The following is a 16,060-nucleotide window of genomic DNA, read 5'->3' as shown; positions in this document are numbered from 1 at the left end:
AATTAAAATACTTTGTCCTGTAGTGTTAAAATGTTTAAGAATCTGTAACTATTTCCATGTCTGCACATTTAAAAGTGTCTCTTTATTTAATACACCAAATATAAAAAAAAGGAAAATGCAATTTTAATAAAATATTAAAATTGTTGATGCTGGAAATTTAAATTGTGTTTTGTAAATGTTAAATTAATGTACTGTTTTATTCTTATTGTGTTTTATGTTTGATAGGCTATTTACTTGGTCTCATTTTCTAGATTGCACCCTTTGTATTGCTGCCATCTCCGTTCCCTCGGACCGAGTTCAACAAGGCTGTAGAGCTGCAGCAGGTTCTGAATGAGCTCATGCATAAGGTAAGCTTTAACTCATTAGCACCTTCGCTGCGGCAATTAGTGTAATTAACCTTACTTGCCACTGGTTCTTTCGACCCCCTCTAGCAGTGAACATGTTCATTTTTATTTTTCATCTGAATACATTCGCGGATGGTATGTGATGTCATGTGTCATAGGCCAAAGGAAACAAAAAACTATGTGAATGCTATAGCATTCGTGTCCATGAATGTGTTAAATGGTTTATCTTGGATTCAATCTCAGTCAGTTACTGGTCAGCTCCCATGTCTGCTTTCTGAGTTTTCCTCCTCATCCTCCATTGTATGAGCCATTGGTTTTGCAAGAATTTAATATAAGCATTGGCACCATTGAAATTTGTGTAGAGCAGTGTTGGCCGAACGTTAATTGCAATTTACCATTATAAATTGAACCGTAACAGTTACAGTTTACGGTTCATTTTATAATGGTTAATGGCCAATAATTTTTAATTGCATTAACGTTTCAGCCAACACTGGTGTGGAGGCTAATTCAAAGCTAAGTATTTACCAGATACTAAAATGAGAGTTTGCTTGCCCAATCTAACAGGTTTTGTACTAAAAGACTGTTGGCAAATTGGGTAGAATGGGTACTAGAGTGGCTGATCAAGTAAATATAAAAACATAGTTTAGAATTGGGTATGCAAAACTAGATTGTGGAAATTAAAAATAAATTAAATACATTCTTCACTGCTTATACTGTATCCTATCTATTTTCATAAAGATTGTTCCAAGTATCCCTATTTATAAGTATAAAATTATATTAACTACTAAAGATTGAAATACATACTTAGTTAATTAATGAATATCTTGGAGACAGAGCCTTGCTCGGAAAACATATAAATACTCAAAAATGTGCGTATTCCCAGAGATACGACCTAGCTACATCGATTTTTCGCCACTGAAATCCCCCATATAGAATCTTTTATTTAAATCGTTTTTAGCATTTATCTAAATCGTAAGAGCCGTTTCCAAGATCCCCGAAATATATAAATAGAAAGTCAGACCAAGGCAAGTCTGCAACAATGAAAATTGTTGCAGACTTGTCGTGGTCTGACTATATATATATATATATATATATATATATATATATATATATACATATACTTATACTTATTCTTATTCTTAAATTACGTCATTTTTACGTCAACGGCATGAAATGTACGGGCCCTGGTAATTAGTCAATTCAAAGCTTGATTTATGAATGACTCCAGGAAAACCCATTGTATCGTAATGACTAGTAACTCATAAAATGATTACCTATTTACTCATTATGCATGTAATGTGACTGTTAATTAAGTACCTATGTTTTTACTATTACCTCGTATGAATAATATGAGGATTTGTCGTTATGTTAATCCCTTATAGCAAAGGTAATAATATTCATTAGTTAATGAATAAGCAAAATGTCTTATTTTTGCTTATGACTCGACAGAACATCTCTAAGGATATTCCTGTGTAAACAGGGACTTCCCATTCCTCATGGCAGAGTTAACTCCTGAAGCAAGAAGGAGGGTGTTCATAGATATCTATGACGGTGTTATAAGTTGAATATGAGTATATATGTGCTTATATGGATATTTTAGCTCTTACACAGATGAGCCGGTTCGAACGCGTTTTTTTATTACATTATTACTCAATCTGCCATGATCACGATCAGATCTGACCGTCTAGCATGACTTGCGTTCTCGCTCGCGGCTCCATATATCCAACGCGACTTCAAGTATGGAGTCGCGGTCGACAGCGCAGGTCATCCACTTGTGAATTCTTCTTAAAGACATTTAAAAAAAAAACCTCACTGAAATCGACTTTTATACTACGTTGGTGGCCAGCCTGATGGTAAGCAGTCTCCGTAGGCTATGTACGCCTGCAAATCCAGAGGAGTCACATGCGCGTTGCCGACCCTAGCATTGCCGCCCCCCTCTCGTTGAGCTCTTGCGGCATAGACCAATGCCGTCTCTGCCAGAGTTAACATCTGATCAAAGATTAAGTCTAAGGGCCCGCCACGAAAAACGAAAATCTAAATTTCTTTATACTGCCTCTCTATCGCTCGAATAATGAAGAGCAACAGAGACGCAGATAACGAAATTTCCTTTCCTTTTCCGCGGTATTATATTATTTATTCAGAGATTAAACCTCGGACACCTTTTTAATTATCTAAATACTACCTAGGTTGCCCATGACGACGATTTTCTGGAACATACGCTGCAAAACGCACTTCAAGTCGACGAGTTCACGGCCAACCTCTACGACATATGGGTCAAAGTCCGGAAGGAGGGCATCGCTCAAGTATGTACTATTTATTGAGGTTACAACATGGTTACAAACTTATTGAATAATAAAGCCTAGCAGATGAGTACGGGCGTCCATAGTAAAGCTGATAAAGACGTAAAACCTCGCGTTAACTATGCCGCACTGAGCCGCAAGACAGGCCGCCTATCGTGGTGTCTAGCCTTTAATATTCTTAGGCCCAAGAATAGCAGAGCTAGTACAAGTTTTATTTTCACGCTTTCCAGTGTAAAACAGTACTATCTTTCTATTAACCGACAGTCAGAGTACCATCATATGAGTTGCGAATTGAGAACCTTTTTTTCAATTAATTTATTTACTAAAGATAACATAATTGTCAAAATATTGTCAGTTTTTACTTAATATCCATGTTAAGTTAATTAAAACTAGAACTGATTTGGCCCCGTGGCTTATTTCCACATAAGAGGGCAATCTCACTTATTGGCTATCATGTTTTTCACACTGAACTGTAAAAAAACATGCAGTGTTGTCCAGAGAACTAATTAGCAGAGCAAATCATATATTTCTCTTGTCTCAACAAAAGAAATATGCAAGTGACAGGCCCTTAATTCAGTCCAGATACTTATCAAATCACTGCCTATTTTACTTCAGAAGGACTCTGTGGCTTTTCCTACACTATAAAAAATAATGGGATTGGTACTATTGGTGATTAATTTATAGAACTTTTTATAGAACATAAAATACTATGCTACTGAAATTTAATTATCTAGAGATAAGCGGGAAAATAAAACTTTTGCTGAAGTTATCCTGCGTATTTCTCATAATGATAAGAGCGAAGTCTCATTTTTTTATACGTAAAGTATTCAAGACATAAATATTTGTCTATGACGTGTTCGGTTCTGATTAATATGATTTAAAAGGAAATACTAATGAACATTGTGATAATACGCAAGGACACATCACCATAAAGCGTTATGATTTTTATGCTGACCAATGCTTAAGAACTCCCTGTATGTATGTCTATTAGGTCGTCTGAAGGTAGATTCCTTCTATTAATATGCCTGAATAAAGCTGAAAAATAACTATACCTTTGTGTAACTAGTGGCTCTGTGAGCTGTAGACCTCGCGTTGTGATTCATAAGTTTGAAAAATGTAAAATCTAAATATACTTTCTTCTTTGAGTCATTATGATTTTAAGCGCCATAGACGCTATTAGCACTTAAGTCCTTTATGCCAACATATTTTTTGAACTTTCCAAAAAATGAAACGACATAAATTCTATTTTATTTAAATACCTACTAAAGCGACTCATAAAATTTCACGAGAATCCGTTGAGAATTGCGACCTGTAGAGGAGAACATCCGGACTTACGAAAACAGTTTGCCGGAGTCAAAGCGCTTACCTTCGCTAACATTTCGGCCAACCATACCTTTGTCCATCCTGATTGGTATATTCTTTATACACTCCTAAGCTCCTTAAGAGAGGGCTGATGCAAAATTATAATTTTTATAATAAAATTTTGCACATTTTTATGTACGAGAAATGCAATGAAAAAATCACACGGAAACTAGACTTTTGAAAGGCCAGACTTCAACCGAAAACATACAAGGCATTGACATATATCTAAGAGCGGGCCTTACCGGCACTAAGAATGGTGCCAGTTCAGTGGTGTCACTCACGAATTCGAGCCAATCGTGCAGTCCAACGCAATTAGTTACGACCAATCGCGCGCGTGATGCAAACTCATCAACCAAACGAGTTGTGGCGTCTTATTGCCCGTAAGGCCTGTCCTTAGATATATGTCAATGTTAGAAGTTTAAAGTTGACTCGATAGAAATAATCACGAAAATATGTCCAATTTTCATCTATTTTCAGTTGTATATCTTTACTCTGCATATCAATATTAGTATAATTTTAGTATAAAATAGCTAGTGATATTGCCAAGGGAACTGACGAGCAAATTTTCAAACCAAAGTAGGTATATTTTCAGAATTATTGAAATTGAGAGAAATTGCGACGGAAGATATGGCCACCTTTTGCCATATTGTACTCTATTACTTATTTCCCAAAAGTTTTCATGAATTCTTCAACTAATTACATACAGGGCGTTTTTAAACAGTAGTCAGATTCGGGTGTTTCCTGTAACACGAGCAAATAAATAAACCATATATTGTACTCCTATCTCTAGATTTAATCTTTTTTTATATTATTTTCAATGTACGCTGACATCAGTGTGTTTGACGTTGCTTGTCACGCTTTAAACGTAATAAAATTCGCAATACAATGCGTCTTAGAATTAACTTCAATGTGTAATAAAAATCAAAACATAAGTTATTTTTCAAAGTTGTTGAACAAATGTTGGTTAGTTTGAGGAGTACAGCCTACAGTTTAATTTATTGCTCCTGTTACAGGAAACACCCGGTATAGCACTACATTTTATTTTAAAGTTCACTGCACACTTTTTCATCCGTCTATGTTACTATGTCATTTGGTTTACGTATAGTTTTTTCATAACAATTGGCATAATTATTCCAAATTATATCTATCAATAAGAAAATTGTACTTAGGGCTTGTTTCACAAAGTTCGACTTCGAGTAAAGCATTGGATAGCTAATTAACAAATAAATTAACTACCACATAAAACTACCTTAAGAGAGAAGTACACCACGTGGTTATGGTAGACCACGAGAGAAAACGTTTTTCCATTTTTTTTTCATAACTCACAGACAAGGGATATGAAAAAAGATTAAAAAGAAAAGACATCTTCCCTCATACACAGATTGGAAAAAAAGTAGAAGCTAAATGAGTAAAAGCCCTCACTGGAGGACTCGCTCGTCACGATATTAAGCATTCAACCAATCTGATTATAGTCTGACTGATCGCAGATATAAATAAAGAAAAAAAATTCTACAAAGCGAAACCTGTAGAGCTAGATAAACTATATTAAATATGCTGAAGCGATCGACATTAAAATCAAAGTGATTTGTTAAGATTGAGTTAGTGGAAACCGTTTTCACAAATGGAATTTCATTGAAAAATTACCGTTATTTCGTTAGATTCGAAAAGCTATTCTTCCCTCTTAAGTGTCTTGTTATTATTGGCCGTTAATCTATTCGGTTATGTAAGTGGTCTGCCATTTTGAAATTCATCAACAATAATGTAAGTTTTATTATAAATGTGCAACGCAGTGGAACACTTTCCAATCGTTTTTATTCCAACTAAGATTACTACAATTTACGTAAGCTCGAAATTGCGAATAAGGTTGTGTTTTATTTATTTAAATAGAATTTTTAGTCTTCGAACATCATCTTTATTGCAAGGTTATACAGGGCTCAAATAACGGTAACGTGGGATAGAATTTTATTCCCATATCTCACGATATTTTTTTACTTGAATATTGCTGTCTAGTTCTGTGAAATATACCATGACCTCCATAGACACTATATTAGCTGAAATTAATTTATGCCCTATTCGCTAGACAGTTACCTGTTTTCGAAATTAGGTGGCTTATTATTAAAAGTATAAGATGTGTTAAGTCGAATTTTATAGCTGAAGTATTAAGTCGCGGATTGCTGTGTGCTTCCAAATTTGGTTTCAAAAAATTGTCAATTCAGTTACCATAAAACATGGCGACGTATACCGCCATCTGGTGACATATCAGGTCAGACTAGACGTCAATACATGTACCTTGCGCAGCCGGTATCGCTAGGCATGCTGCGCTCCGACATTATGCTGGAGTCGCGCTGCCCGCACACGGAGAACCAGTGCGCGAAGCACACGCCCTACTGCTCCTGGAAGCAGGTCGAGATCAACAGCATCGCGTCCGGGTTCGGCCATCTTGGGCCCGTGTCCAGGGAGATTCAGAGGTGATTATGGGTGTACGCAGTGTCGCATGGATTCTTGAAGCGTTTGCAACGCCTTACTTGATGAGAAAACTGCTGAGATGAGAATAAAAATGTTCATAATGCAAGAAATCCGGCACCTATTTCACCAGCTTGACTATTGTTAGTTGACAATGACAATTTCCTGTACATTTCTGGTTCTGTATTGACGCGTAGCGTTTACTTTTGTGAACAGTCATTGTCAGGTGACAATTGACGGCGTAGTTGTGACAGGTGCTGCTCAGGAATCGGGCATTTTAAACGCTTTGAGAATTATCCTCAAATGTTTTTTTCTGTTCCCGAAAAGAGAGGTCAATAGCATAATTTGATTGATCTTGACTTTCATGATATAATAATAATAATAAATAACTCGAAAATCGAGTGGCAATTGGCAGTGTCAGACGATAATTGTCAAATTTGTGTAATAGCGAAAGACAAATTATCAATGTCTTCCATTGTTGGTTCAAAAATTTTTTCAGCACTATTTTCCTGTGTTCACGCGAAACGGAACGGTTAACATGATTACCGGACGAGTAGAGCTACGTCACGGACCAAGTGTCAAAATAACTCCACATCATCGTATATCTGTCAATACCTACTCATATCTCTACAACGGAACTTTGCGTGTCATACACACTTTGTATTTTTTTATAATTTTAATTAAATATCTGAAAGTTTAAACTACGACTTCTTATTGTTTGTCCTTTCGTGGACAAATCTGGCGACCGTTTACAAGACAAGAACCACAAAATTCACTGCATCGGACAACGGCGAGCAGCAGGTCAAAGGGCACTCGCAAATGAATTACCAACCAAGTCTACAAAGGCCCAGTCTACCACCCTGCTCACCCTGCATACACGAAGACCGATCGAGCTACGAGGCAAACATCGAGTTTTTTCAATTTCGGAGGACTACAAGGACAACTTGGACTCACCAGGACCAGCCGGCCAGCAACGGATTACCAGCACCGCAGCATTGGTTCACCTAAATAAAAAGTGAGACCGTTCCACTTCTTTCCTTCCCTTTAACTGTTACTTCGATCTGACTAGAATCGAGAACATAGTTCTTTGCACTAGCTTTGGGCTGCCAAATTTATTTTCATGCAATCAGCCACTTCATTTACGTTTTCTAGCATTTTATCTATCCATTTTAGCCATTATCACTTATATAAATTCAATATTTAACAAATATTCCTATTATTAAACACGCAAAGTCAATATATACCGTTATAGATCATAGTAAACACTACGCGCCTATATAGCTAAGCAATACGCGTACAAACGATAATTAAGAGATAACTTGCTATAAACAATTGCACTGCTACACTTCATACCTTAATTATTTGCTTTTCGCTGTATTTATAGTGCATTTAAAGTGTAATTTCACATAGTCACTCACTAATCCTGCCTTTCGCACATACTAGGCACATAACGCCACCTAGATACTTATATATTTTCAACAATCTATTCCAGCATTACTGCACTGCTATTTCCCTATCATCGAGCGCTCGCGCAGCGTGCATCTCTCGTCACCGACCGCCTGCTACTAAGGGCCAGTTTCGCTTACCACAGCCAGACTGCAGCATCAGCAGATCGGGGATCGAGCGTATGCCTATTATTCATTTCAAGTAAACAACTTTTTTTTGCAAGTACTACTTTGCTAATAACTTGTTACTATGAGCGAGTTAAAAGAATTATTGATAAAACGTAGTTCAATTAAAGGACGTTTAACTAAATTTAAGAATTACCTAACTACATTACCGCTTGACGATACTATTTCACCAGTGGAAATTGGCAAATTAGCTTGCAAATTAAATAATTTTGAAGCGTTATTTAAGGACTTTGAGGCATTGCAAGATGATGTCGAATTATTAAATGAAGCCACATTAAACACGGAGTTGACTGAACGGGATTAATCGAACAAGATTTCTACCATTGTATTGCCACGGCCCGGGATATTTTAGACAAACATAAGCGTAATAACCCCGATCGTGATAATGAGTACAACTCAACCGTGACCAACCCTCATAACGCTGACCAGGATCTTATGGGTTTTCGTCTCCCTGTTATAAAAATTCCCACTTTTGACGGAACTTATTACCGCTGGTTAGAATTCCGGGAAAGTTTCCACTCCTTAATACACAATAACGAAAAAATTAAAAATATACATAAATTCTATTATTTAAATTCGTATTTAGAGGGCGAGGCAGCTCGAGTGATTTGTAATTTAGAGGTTTCTGACGAAAATTATCCCGAAGCGTGGAAATTGTTGCGCGAACGATATGACAACAAACGTCAATTAGTCAACAATCATTTAAAATCATTATTTAATTTGGAACCTATCACGCGTGAGTCTGATAAGAGTCTTAGGTATATTGTTGACCACGTTTGTAAGAACTTGCGTGCTCTCAAGACTTTAGGTCAGCCCGTAGATCAATGGGACACCTTGATCATTTTTATGATGACGTCAAAATTGGACAGCACCACGTCTGTAAAATGGGAAGAAGCACAAAAATTCTCTCGCGGACATGCCTACGCTAGACTAATTTTCATTCCTTTCTAAAAGGTCGTGCAGACGTCCTTGAAACCGTTCAGCGGAACAAGCAGGACAAGTCATTTAAGCGCCAATCAGACGCACCTGTTTTACCGCAGCGGTCTAAGCCCAGTCAGCCTAGTGTCAAAGCCTTCGTTGCTCACACCAGTGAACCTTCCAGTTCCAAACAACTTCACTGCGTGATTTGTGATGGAGAACATCGTATTTTTGACTGTGCGTCTTTCAAGGCCAAATCACCTGAGGACAGGCTAGCTCAGGCAACTACTTTAAAATTATGTCACAACTGTCTAAGAGTAGGGCATGAAGTGCGACGTTGTAGGTTGCCAGGAACCTGTCGTTTATGTAAACAACGTCACAACACTCTCTTGCACAAAGAAACCGAGGCTAGTGATGATGCTATTCAAGCTAACCTTTCTAAGCTGAATGTGCCAACCCAGTCTAAGGGTCTACTAGCAACGGCTTTGGTCAATTTGGTAAACCCGACTTCAAAAAAGGTAGTCACCGCGCGCTGCCTACTTGATAACGGCAGCGAGTCGTCGTTTATCACTCAGGACATTAAGCAAAGGTTAGGCTTGACTTCTCTCACACCTAGCAATCTCACCCAGAAGCTAGAAGGTGTATGTGACATTGAAGTTAGTATCAAGGTCGATCGTTGCATTGTCGAAATTCAATCTCAGCGAAGTTCGTTCAGTGCTATATTAACATGCACAGTCTTGCCACAGATAACTAAACCTATACCCAAGGTCAACTTTGACATCAGCCATCTCAACCTAGCTCCCTTTGAACTTGCGGATCCTAGCTTTAACAAATCGTCCCAAATCGACATGCTCATAGGTTCTGACCTCTTTTGGGATATACTAGGATCTCAGCAACAATCTTTAGGTCAAGGCAACCCTATTTTGCGGAGCACTAAATTAGGATGGATAGTCGTAGGTCCCAAGCAGCAGTTTAATACTCAATCTAATTCCACGATTCGTTGCAACTTTGCTCGCACAAGCGACCTTCATGACGAACTCGCTAAATTCTGGGAATTAGAGAGTCTACCTCAGAAAAAACAACCTTTGACCGAGCAGGAACGTTTGTGCGAACAAAGCTTTGTCGCAACCACCGAACGTTCAGACGACGGGCGCTTTATTGTCAAACTTCCCCTAAAAGACGAGCCCGACTGCTTGGGCGATTCTTACAATGCAGCTAAGAAAAGGTTTTTTCATCTAGAACGACGTTTTAGGAAGCAGCCAGAAGTCAAGGAACGTTATTCCAAGTTCATTCACGAATATGAAGAACTTGGCCATCTTTCTCCTTCGACCATTCCAAAGCCTACTAATGCGTTTTTTCTCCCCCACCATCCTATTATCAAGGAAAAAAGCGAGTCTACAAAGCTGCGCGTTGTCTTTGACGGTTCGGCGCGCACTTCCTCTGGACTCTCTATAAATGACCTACAAATGGTGGGGCCTACGATACAAGACTCACTCTTCAACATTCTCATTCGTTTTCGGCAATATCGCTTTGTGCTTTCCGGGGACATTGAAAAAATGTACCGCCAGGTCTTGGTGCACGAGTCCCAACGCAATCTGCAGCTCATACTATGGCGTGATGACGAGTCGCAACCATTGCGAACTCTAAGACTTAATACAGTTACATATGGGTTCGCTAGCGCTAGTTTCCTTAGTACTCGGTGCATCTGGCAGCTTGGTGAGGAGTGTCAAGATCCTTTAGTAAAGACCATCATCCAAAAGGATTTCTACGTCGATGATCTCCTGACCGGGCATGATGATGAAGAGCAACTTCGCTTTATTCAGAAGTGTGTCTCTCAAAGCTTAGCCGCAGGAGGGTTTCCTTTAAGAAAATATAGGTCCAATTTACTTTCTATACTCACTGCGGAAGCCAACAACACCGAGGGCAACCTGATGCTCAGTGCTGCCACTGACACCCTTGGTCTTGACTGGGATCCATCAGAGGACGTTCTACGGTTCACCATTGAAATGGACCCAGTTGAAGCTCTAACTAAGCGGAGTATACTTTCCTCGACCTTTAAAATATTTGACCCGCTTGGTCTCCTCTCACCTTGCACAATCATACCAAAGCTCATCATTCAAGGTCTGTGGTCTTTGGGGCTAAATTGGGACGATCCTGCTCCTCAAGACATACAGTCAACTTGGCAGAAGTTTGCTGATAAAATCAATAGCATTTCTGATTTGTCAATCCCCAGGCGAGTCTTGATTGACAACTACGTATCCGTGGAAATGCACGTCTTCTGTGACGCCTCTCAAAAGGCGTACGGTGCGGCTGTCTACCTCCGATCTATAGATGCTGAGGGTAGAATTTTAGTGCGCCTTCTGTGCGCTAAAAGTCGAGTCGCTCCCTTAAAACCTGTCACTATCCCGCGTATGGAATTATGCGGCGCCCTTCTTGCAGCCCAATTGAGCGTCACAGTGACTGACGCCCTCCGCTGCCAAATATCGCGTCATGTCTATTGGACTGACTCAAGCGTCGTATTATCGTGGCTAAACACAAGCTCAAACAAATTAAAAACGTTTGTTGCTAACAGGGTTAGCGAGATAGGAGAACTAACTGACGTGTCTGCTTGGCGCCACGTTCCCACTTTAGAAAACCCAGCAGATCTTCTATCTCGTGGCTTTGATCCGAATCGCATCGGCGGCTGCTCCGCTTGGTGGCAAGGACCTACCTTTCTACAAGGCCCTGAAGTATCCTGGCCATCGCTGAACTCCACCCCCAAGCAGGACCCGCACGAGCTGCCAGAATTGAAGGTTCATACAGTCACAATCACAGAACCTTTAATTCAATTCTCAAATTATTCAAAACTCTGCCGATTACAACGAGCTCTGGCTTTTGTCTACAGGTTCATCCACAATTGCAGAGAGCCTAATTACAAACTATCTGGTCCCCTCCAAGTTGATGAACTAAATAAGTCATTTGACTCTTTAGTCAAGTCTTCTCAAAATGAATCCTTTGGTAATGAGATAAGGCTATTAGAGAACAAAAAGACTCTTAATCGCAAATCCAATGTTATCTCTCTTGATCCCTTTCTCGATACTCAGGGAATCCTTAGAGTTGGTGGTCGCTTGGCAGGTGCTTCAGTATATACCTTCGATAAAAAGCACCCTATAATTTTACACGCGAACCACCCCTTTACTAAGCTGCTCTTTCAACAAGAGCATCAGCTATTATTTCACGCTGCACCACAATTATTGTTAGGTGCCATAAAGGATCGCATATGGCCTATAGGCGGAAGAAATTTAGCGAGGCGTACTTATCACCTTTGTTTTGTCTGCAGGCGTTTCAGAGGCAAAACTCTAACAAATAAAATGGGCAATTTGCCCGCTGAGAGAGTTACTCCCGACTACCCATTTTACACGACTGGAACTGACTTTGCTGGGCCATTCTTAATTACCGATCGTAAAGGCCGAGGATGCAGGATAACGAAAGCATATCTTTGCATTTTCATTTGCTTCCGATACAAATGCATTCATCTTGAAGCAGTCAGTCAGCTGTCTAAAGACGCTTTTACCTTGTGCCTCCAAAGGTTTGTATCCCGTCGCGGCAAACCTAAACAAATCTTTTGCGACAATGGTAGGAATTTTGTTGCTACTGCAAGGGAAATTAACGATTTCTTAAAACTTAATACGGATGACATCATCGATTTTGCAGCCAATAAAGGCATTGAATTTCGCTTCTCTCCAGCATACGCTCCTAACTTCGGTGGGCTGTGGGAAGCCGGTGTTAAAGCCGCCAAGTATCACTTGAATAGGGTCCTAGGCAATGCCCATTTAACGTTTGAGGAACTATCATCCCTATTCAGTCAGATCGAGGCCATTCTAAACAGCCGTCCCCTTTGTCCTTTGAGCTCATCACCCCAAGATTTCGCTCCTCTCACCCCGGGACACTTTTTGATAGGTAGGCCACTCACTGCATTACCGTCGCCGTGCTTACTAGACTCCAACACAAATCGGCTCGACAGATTCCAGCGACTTGAACAGATTCGACAACATTTTTGGAAGCGCTGGAGCTCAGAATACGTCCCCGAATTGCAGCAGCGTACAAAGTGGAAGCTCAGATGCAAGGACCTTAAACCAAATGACCTTGTTCTGCTGAAGGAGGATCTCACACCGCCACTCAACTGGCGCCTCGGCAGGGTCGAACGAATCTTCCCAGGCACTGATGGCATCCCTCGAGTCGCTGACATTTCCACAGTTCGAGGCACCGTTCGTCGGGCCATCAACCGCATCTGTCTACTCCCGTCCCCAGATGACGCAGAGTCTTGAAAGCTTCAGGAGCTTTCAAGGGCGGGGAGAATGTTCACGCGAAACGGAACGGTTAACATGATTACCGGACGAGTAGAGCTACGTCACGGACCAAGTGTCAAAATAACTCCACATCATCGTATATCTGTCAATACCTACTCATATCTCTACAACGGAACTTTGCGTGTCATACACACTTTGTATTTTTTTATAATTTTAATTAAATATCTGAAAGTTTAAACTACGACTTCTTATTGTTTGTCCTTTCGTGGACATCCTGGATGATTTGATTTATAATTGGAAAATCTAGTCCGCTAGTAGGACACCCTAAAACAGTATTGTATATCAACTAATTGATAAAATATAATTTCTTATTTAACAGAATACTCGATGTAATTTATCTTATATTATAATACATATCGCGAGCGACTCTATGCTAAATCTTATTTCGGGAAGATAAAATACATAAGAATCTGACTTCTGCGTATCGCCCTAATGCGACATTGTCAACCTGTAAACCATATGTACCTATTTCTGTACCTCAAAGTGATCCAAGTCCAGTTTATTACCCGTGATTAGACTTGTTACTGCTTAAAGTTATTAAATTCCTGAATGTCGTATTGACGTGGATTTAGGTCACTTATGGTCTACTACAATATTGTTCAAACGTGAAAAGCGAAAGGAGATAGTGATAATTCGCTGTGTATTACCGTGAGCAACGTGCCTAACGTTTTGCTGTCACCTGTCGTTTGTCACGTTAATAGTGTTGAGGTACGATGAAATGTTACATGTATGAATCACTAGTTGTGATGGGTTTAGATATAGTTAGACTGATCACGATTATGATGTAAGTTTTGTAAATAACTATAGACAACATTCGGTTAAATATTAAAGTTGGTTAAGGCCCAGTGTAAGTCACATTGATTAGTGTTAGGAGCGAGTTTATACATTTGCTACTAAACGCAAAGCAAATGTATGAACTCGCACTTAAAACTAATCGTCCCTAAATTACAGAAAATTCATTATAAGGTACCTATTTTAAATATTATATTATAGAGTCCCTCTAAGCTAAATTCCTCTGAGAGCGTAAAATTTTTGGCATTCGCGTTCCAAATCAGTGTAGACTTAAGTGCTACGCACAATAACTGACGACAGGGACGCACCTATACAATAGACACTGTAGAAATAGATCTCCATCTCCCTTCTACGTATTAGTGCGTCCGGCCTTCAGTCACTGAATTAAGTAAGGTGTGTGAAGCGCCTTAGCTTATACGAACTCTAACAATTTCTTATCTAAATACAAGTCGGAAGTAATCAACTCTTATATTTACTCGTAATGTTATCTGTAAATATTTAAAGATGACTGGCATAAAATACTCGTACTTATTTGAGATGAGTAATGCACTTGAAATTGCCTTATGGCCTTACGCAACGATCAGTCACAACTCTTTTTTAAAACGTTTGTGTCATCCAATTTGACGCAAATCTAATAACCTTTAATAATATGATATTATAAGTCAAGGCACGCGTCTTCGTGAATGACACGATCTATAGCGTCAGTCGTAAAGTAAATTCAAGTGAATATCTAACTTTTTAATTTGCTTTTATAATGTAACTGTACATAATGATTGTAGATTATACTATGTGTAGACTAAATTATAGATAAGACAAATATAGAAACTAATTGTATATGTCCCTGTAACAGAATGACTAATATTTAACAACTTTAACACAAAAGTGAAAAATATTAACTTTACTATTTATAACTGAAAATGATTACTCCTATTTTTTTCAACATGACAATTGTCATTTGACATTGAAATGTTTCTAGGGTTAGCTACCGGCAACTACAATTGACAATTGTTGAACTAGAAATGTTTGTGTCTACAACGAATTATTGGTGTCTGGTGACAATTGTTAAGTAAGGGAAATAGTTTTACCCCTATTTCACTTACTTGACGATTGTCATGTGACAATGAAAATTCGCTCTACATTTCTGGGTCGGCTTTGCATAGTAACCCAGAAATGCAGCGGGTAAATTAAAGGTTATGACGGTAGATTATTTTACGGTCTTGGATGTAACTATTAGTGGGTAAAAGGTTACAAGCAATGCTTCTAATGTGTAATGGAAATAGTAGTGAGAAAAACAAATTGTTACGGTTTAGGTAATTATTGGTTTAGGGCTTAAGGCGCGGTTGCGGTATTTTTATATTATTATTATTATGAGAAGACACCAAACACACATTTGAGACGCTTTAATGGTACTGCACACTAGTTAAAGTACTTAGTTATATTTTTACACCATTTAAACTAATTCCACCTAATTATATGTAATGTATTTTTTTCAGTTACTGCCAATTTTTTAAGGTTATTTAAACTATTCTTGTGTAAAATGTCATAACTATTATTGTTACGATATTATAACTTTAAAACTCGACACAGCAAACCCGGCGAAGGCTGGACAATGATGACCTTCAACATTTCAGACCCTCAGCCTGGGGCTGTTCCGCTCGGACTACCTGATGCAGCAGCCGGACTGCAATAAGATAAAACAAGTGGAGTTTAACACGATCGCGTCGAGTTTCGGCGCCATCTCCTCGAACCTTCCCGCCATGAATCGGTACAGATGCGCTAGTGGTCGCTGCTTGACCGGTTGGCCAACTTTGAAAAAATAAACTTTGGATGCCATGTTTTTCAGACAACTTTAAACTGAAAGATTACAATTTGTGTGATCAATAAAAATATGTCGTTTACGC

The 16,060-nt window shown here is 38.9% G+C and overlaps 2 protein-coding genes across 4 annotated transcripts in view; both read left to right on the top strand.

Annotated features, from left to right (window-relative positions):
* Nucleotides 1-16,060, top strand: part of LOC133530350 (glutathione synthetase-like) — a 37,661-nt gene that overhangs the window by 536 nt on the left and 21,065 nt on the right. Inside the window, exons 2-5 of one of the 3 annotated variants that reach the window (XM_061868259.1) lie at nt 252-347; nt 2,531-2,647; nt 6,305-6,454; nt 15,791-15,924. In XM_061868259.1, coding sequence (XP_061724243.1) covers nt 252-347; nt 2,531-2,647; nt 6,305-6,454; nt 15,791-15,924 — 497 coding nt within the window. Of the gene's footprint in view, nt 1-251; nt 348-2,530; nt 2,648-6,304; nt 6,475-15,790; nt 15,925-16,060 lie in introns of all 3 variants that reach the window. The other 2 variants (XM_061868257.1, XM_061868258.1) reach the window with 2 other exon arrangements.
* LOC133530344 (uncharacterized) lies at nt 9,015-13,545 on the top strand. Its single transcript, XM_061868251.1, has one exon. It carries the CDS (start codon nt 9,867-9,869, stop codon nt 13,323-13,325), a length of 3,459 nt encoding a protein of 1,152 aa, XP_061724235.1. The 5' UTR covers nt 9,015-9,866; the 3' UTR covers nt 13,326-13,545.

The sequence above is a fragment of the Cydia pomonella genome, chromosome 22, assembly GCF_033807575.1.
Source record: "Cydia pomonella isolate Wapato2018A chromosome 22, ilCydPomo1, whole genome shotgun sequence".
NCBI lineage: Eukaryota > Metazoa > Arthropoda > Insecta > Lepidoptera > Tortricidae > Cydia > Cydia pomonella.
The sequence above is the reverse complement of the archived record's forward strand: the minus strand, read 5'-3'. Positions and strand labels throughout refer to the sequence as shown.